This window comes from Crocuta crocuta, unplaced genomic scaffold, assembly GCF_008692635.1.
Source record: "Crocuta crocuta isolate KB4526 unplaced genomic scaffold, BGI_CrCroc_1.0 scaffold620, whole genome shotgun sequence".
Lineage (NCBI taxonomy): Eukaryota > Metazoa > Chordata > Mammalia > Carnivora > Hyaenidae > Crocuta > Crocuta crocuta.
The window spans coordinates 126,697-133,136 of NW_027527402.1; the positions used below are offsets into that span (position 1 = coordinate 126,697).

At 40.8% G+C, this 6,440-nt stretch overlaps 1 protein-coding gene across 1 annotated transcript; it reads left to right on the forward strand.

Moving 5' to 3' along the window:
- Window positions 1–325: 325 nt before the first annotated feature.
- Window positions 326–1,309, forward strand: LOC144222731 (olfactory receptor 5V1-like). Its single transcript, XM_077753315.1, has one exon. The coding sequence runs from the start codon at window positions 350–352 to the stop codon at window positions 1,307–1,309; it is 960 nt and encodes a 319-aa protein (XP_077609441.1). The 5' UTR covers window positions 326–349.
- The last annotated feature ends 5,131 nt before the right edge of the window (window positions 1,310–6,440 follow it).

Here is a 6,440-nt window from a genome sequence, read left to right on the forward strand (position 1 = left end):
GCAGCAAAGCATACACTGTTAAGAGGAAGATTTTGCAAAGCCAGAGAGAGATGAACTCACTTGAACACAGGGATTATCAGTTTATTGTAGGTTTTGACCATGTCTCTGCTTATTTTCATGCACCAGAAGCCACACAAGACTGTGTAGGAGGTCCCTGGGCCTGAGACGGCTGGATTTGTGGAATGAAAAGTTGTGGTCTCCCAACAGGTCTTCCTGTAGGCCTCCCTCCACAGTCCAGACCATTCTATCTCCAACATCGTTTGACATGGCCTTGCAAGTTAATGTGCCAATTTGGGGTGCTGTTTGTACATTCTTATGAGGCTTTAATTTTTCTCATTGTTTTGTAGCTATGACACCACTTGAAATGAACAATCAGACAGATGTCACTGAATTCATCTTCTTGGGATTTTCCAACCACCCCAAACTACAGGGCTTGTTCTTCCTGCTTTTCTTGCTCATTTACCTGACAACACTCCTGGGGAACATGCTCATAATAACAGCCACTAGAATCAGTCCTGCTCTCCACACTCCAATGTATTATTTCCTCAGTAACCTGAGTTTCTTGGACATCTGCTATACATCCACCACCATCCCGGTCATGCTGGTGAACTTCTTCCGGGAGAAGAAGACCATTTCATATGAGGGCTGCCTTTCCCAGATTTTTTTCCTCGTGACATGTGCTGGCACTGAATGTGTCTTATTGGCCACCATGGCTTATGATCGCTATGTAGCCATTTGCCACCCTCTTCAATATCCAGTCCTCATGCATGTGAAGGTCTGTGTTTTCTTGGTGACTGGGTCCTGGCTGTGTGGGCTGGTGAATTCTGTGACACACACGATGCTGGCAGCCACACTCACTCTCTGTGGGCCCAACCAAATCAGCCACTTTCTCTGTGACATTCCTCTGCTCCTGAAGCTCTCCTGTTCAGACACCTCTCTCAATGAGTCTGTGCTCCATGTGGCCAGTGCCACCATTGGCCTGAGCCCCTGCCTGTTCACTGGGGTGTCCTACATCCTCATCATCTCTTCCATTCTTAGGATTCCCTCTGCTCAAGGCAGGAGCAAGGCCTTCTCTACCTGTGCATCCCACCTCACTGTGGTGGTAGTCTTTTATGGAACAGCCAACTTCAATTATGACAGACCCAGAGAAGGTTACTCCCTAGACATGGATATTCTGGTTTCCGTGCTCTTCTGTGTCATCACCCCCATGTTGAACCCCATCATATACAGTCTGAGAAACAAGGAGGTCAAGGGTGCCCTGAGGAAGCTGACTGGAGGGTATGTGATCTCTGGTAATATTAGTGTCTAGATCAATAGTCTTCACTCAGGTATGAAAAATTTCCAAGATATTTGTAACATGCATAGTTTTCAAATCTGTATCCAGATCTTCAATTCCTACATACCACAAGTACATTGTTTCCACCTTGCAAAGTCATGATGTGTCAGATATTTTGTATTGATTCTCAGCACCATCTCAATCCTTCTAAGTTCTCCCCACATCATAGGGGCTGAAATCCTAGAAACCCTATCAGCAGGTTTCCATTTTAAATTTTGCCAATGTGAGTGCCTGGGTGGCTCAGCTAAGTGTGACTTTGGCTCAGGTCATGATCTCAACGGTTGTGGGTTCAAGCCCTGTGTTGGGCTTCAGACGGACAGCTCAGAGTCTGGAATCTGCTTCAGATTCTGTGCTCTCTCCCACTTCTCTCTCTCTCTCTCTCTCTCTCTGTGTGTGTGTGTGTCTCCCTCCCTCTCTCATAAATAAATAAATAAACATTTTTAAAAAATTAAACTCTGCCAATGTGAGAGTCATACACAAGAGATTAAGAAAGGAATATAGAAGAAATTGTCTTCTTCTGGACCTGGTAGCAGTGACAGATGAGCACTACTGTGGCAGAAAGAGACTCCTGGGTGGCATTAGCTGATGTTTACAGTCTCCTGCCGTTCTTGAAACATAAGGTCACACAACTATGAAATAAGGATTTCTCTATAGGGAGGGTGAGAGCCTTCCATAAAGAGGGCAATATAACATGCTTTCCCCTTTTCCCAATCTTCCAGTTTTTCCAACACTTTTATCACTTATTTCCTGTGTTAAATTCCTCTAGGTTGAAATATCTAGATTAGTCTTTTATTCCCTCCATGAACACTAATTGCTGCAGCATTTTATATCAGGAGTTGTTCTAGGAAACTGACTCTCAAAGGTAGAAGTCTGGATTGAATATCTCATCTGATGGAGTTTAAATAATTTGATGGCATCCTAGCCAATGGAAATGGGGAATCTGATCATTCATGACATGCAATGACAAAAAACCTGTTTAAAATTATCAACAGACACAGTCTGAAATAAAATGTCTATTGGAAACCAGGCTTTGAAATACCAAATTACTGCTACAGTTGACCTTTGTGGTGGGAATGAAGACTACAAAAAATTTACTGACTGCCATTACTGATTGCAATGGAAGGTTTATAAGGAAGAAAATGACAGGCTCTGGTATTTAAATTCCTCACTCAAGGCAAGGTCAAACACCAAAAAATCTTATATCTCTCTACACTGATAAAGTGTAATTCAAAGCAAAAATCTGATTTTATCAGTTGCATAATTACAAAGTAAATTGTAAATCCATAATTTCTCCAGGTCTCTTATGTACCAGTTGGGACATCGACTTGGGAATGAGTGAGACTATGATTAATAAGATGGGAAAATACAGCGGATTTGGACAAATCTTAGAACCTTGAATCCCTAAATCTCCTTTAACCTTCCCTCCCATCAGAAGTAGCCCCTCCTCCCCTATCTGAGGAGACTAATTGTCCCTTAGGTGAAACCCTATAACTACCTCACCTGAGACAATTGTCTTACAAGTAATGCTAATTGTCTTTAAGATGCTCACCCACCATCTTCATTTCCTCTACACTCTTAATTGAGGTCCGGTCCCAGAATACCTCAGGCTAACTGCACAAGGTATAACCGAGGAGATTATAATGCTCACACCAAAATAAAATTTCAAGATTTTACCAGTTTTTTTGTTGGTAAAAGCCTTGAGAATATGTATGACAATGGAGTCTTAGGGTGCTATACCAAAGAGGACAGAACATATTGCTGGTAATTCTGAATATATTCATATGGACTCCTTTACCCTAAATTTTGGGTTCAAATGTGTTATCTTGAACAGATGAGAGGGGCTCCAACTGTTTCTCTGGTTGGTTAACTGAAACCTACACCCAGTAATGGACTCCATTCAATAAAATTCAGATGCCAGGATATTTCTGACATAATGTAAAACATGGAATCCAAAGCTTCAGGGAACTAAAAATGTTGGAATGGATTTATTTTACATGACCCTCTTACCCTAGATCCACAAAGTATTCAAGGAGGAAGCAAAATCCCATGCAAAATGCACTGATAAAGGAAGCACCAGCATCCTTGTAAAGCTTGTAGTGGCTGTCCTCTACAGCCTGGGAGTGACACTAGGAGAGGGCATCATTGAAATGGACTCCCTTATTTCAATGGGGATGCTGGGATTCTGAAGTGGTAGTGAAGAAATTGGAATATTTTAATCTGTAGAGATCTTTGGCAATGGCTAAATGATCACATTATCTCTAGATCTGAAATGAACAGGCTAGATCTGAAATGATCAGGCTTCATTTTACTAAAATGAAAAACCCTAAGTCCAGTAGCTAGAATCATTACTTGAATCATCACAATGGAGAGCCACCCTCAGCCAGCTCTCAGACCTTCTGAACCAACAGATCTAATGAGGTTTGAAGCATCTGTGGCATATGGGCTGCCATTCAAAGTCCCTGAAGCACTAATAGGAGAATCACACTGCCAATCACCTAGAATTTGGAGCAAAGCCAGTCCTCTTCTGATAATGCTTTTCCTTTTGAGAAATAGCTCCTGGCTGCTAATGGGTCCCCGAAGAGACTGAACATCTGGCCATAGAATACAAAGTAACAACGTGATCTAAGCTATTTATATGAACTGTGTGTTCTCTGATCTACCAAACTACAAATGTGGGTAAATAAGATAGCACCTCATCATCAAGTGGAAATGGTATATACAATGTCAGCTTCCAAATAGTCCTGAAGGCCCAAATTAGTGACATGAGCGAGTGGTTCAAACTTCCAAACAGCTTACTTTATTGTACTGGCACTGCCCTCAATACAAATGAATGGCCTCACAGGAAGTTCTCAAAGGTTGGTTTACAGAAGAAGAAAAACTTAGAAACTGCTTTACAGATAGTTCCACAAGATACTCTGGTACCAGACATGGTAAACTGATACAGCATTATAGCCCCGCTCAGGAGAGGCTCTGAAGGAAACTGAGGGAAAGTAATCCTCTCAATGGGTAGAATTTTGAGTCATAAATCTGGTTGTCTCTTCTGTCTAGAAAGAGAGCTGACCAGAAATATGAAGTGATACCAATTCACAATAGCCAATGATTTAAATTGATGGTCAGGAACTTAGAAGAAAGAAAGTTAAAATATTGCTTAACGAGCATCTGAGGAGGGGTGCCTGACTGATCCAGTCTGTAGAGCACATGACTCTTAATCTCATGGTTGTGAGTACAAGCCCCATGTTGGGCATGGAGCCTACTTAAAAAAAAAAAAAAGAGGATCTGAGGCAGAGGTATATGAATAAACCCCTCAGAATGGGGCAAATCCTGAAGACATATGCATTTTATGGTAAAAATCGTTAAAAGACACTTATTATAGGGAACTTTTCTCTCGCTAATCATATGGAGAGGATGACATGCTCAGTGGAGGTCAGTCAGCCTTTCTCAACCTACCCAAGTGCTTGCTCAGTAGACTCATATACAAAGTAGTCATGTTGGCAAGGACAGATAAAATCCATGAGCTCAACAATATTGACTTTCCCTTCATCAAGTCTTATCTGACTACCACCAATGTTGAGCGTTCAATTTACCATCAGTAGAAGCCAACTCAGAGCCCTTGATATGGCACTATTCCCAATAGGAAGAGATTACCTTGGACGAACTCCATCATGGAAGGCAGAGATCTTTTTTCCTCATCCTGTTTCAGGTTTTTATTTAAATTCTAGTTAGTTAACATATAATGTAATACTGGTTTCAGGAGTAGAAGTTAGTGATTCATCACTTACATATAATGCCCAGTGCTCATCACAAGTACCCTCCCTACTACCCAACACCAATTTAGCCATTCCCCCACCCACGTCCCCTCTAGCAACCCTCAGTTTGTTCTCTACAGTTAAGAGTCTATCTTATGGTTTGTCTCCCTCTCTCTTCTTTCCCTATGTTCATCTGTTTTGTTTCTTAAATTCCACACATGAGTGAGATCATATGGTATTTGTCTTTCTCTGACTGACTTATTTTGCTTAGCTCCATCCATGTCATTGCAAATGGCAAGATTTCATTTTTTTGATGGCTGAGTAATATTCCATTGTATATGTACCACCTGTTCTTTATCCGTTCACCAGCTGAGGGACATTTGGACTCTTTCCATAATTTGGCTATTGTTGATGCTCCTATAAACATCAGGGTGCATGTATCCCTTTGAATCAGTACTTTTATATTCTTTGGGTAAATACCTAATAGTGCAGTAGCTGGGACTTAGGTAATTCTATTTTTAACTTTTTGAGAAACCTCCATACTGCTTTCCATAGTGGTATACCAGTTTGCATTCCCACCAACAGTGTAAGAGGGTTCCCCTTTCTTCTCATCATTGCCAACATCTGTTGTTTCCTGTATTCTTAATTTTAGCTATTCTGACATATGTGAGGTGATATCTCATCGTGGTTTTGATTTGTATTTCCCTGATGATGAGTAATGTTGAGCATCGTTTCATGTGCCTGTTAGCCATCTGGATGTCTTCTTTTTCTGGGCAATTCTGGTGTAGTTGTCCAAATTACCAAAGGAAGAATACTATTAGGGAACATAGCAATGTTCTAGATCAATGAATCATTGATCTAGAAGTTGAGGTTTCTACTGTCATTTGGGGCTCTAGAAGTAACTGAACCAATAGTGAAAGTAGAAAGCTGCCATATTGCTTAGGGTAAGTATTCTCTATTGTAATAAAAAGAAAGGTTCCATTTTATTTTTCATGTATGACTGCTGAAAGTTTCCAGGTCCCATTCTTTCACTTTCCCCTTGTCCCTTCATTTAAACAAACCAATGAAGCAAGATTCATGGCACCAGTGGTAAGTTTAAATCATGGAAACCCAACCTGCCCTCACCTCCTAGACACATTAAAAGCCAAAGCCAAAGCTTCACTCTTTTTTCACTCAAGAATGAACTTCTCTGGAGATCCTCTTGGTGTTTACCATGTGAGTAATAAACTTTATGTCATATCTTGCATCTGTATAAATCCCTAGAGGAAGAGATGCTGGCCAGCATTCAGCAGGGGATATTACGTGTCCATAGAAGACATTTATTCTTTTTTTGTTATTTTTTATTTATTATTATTATT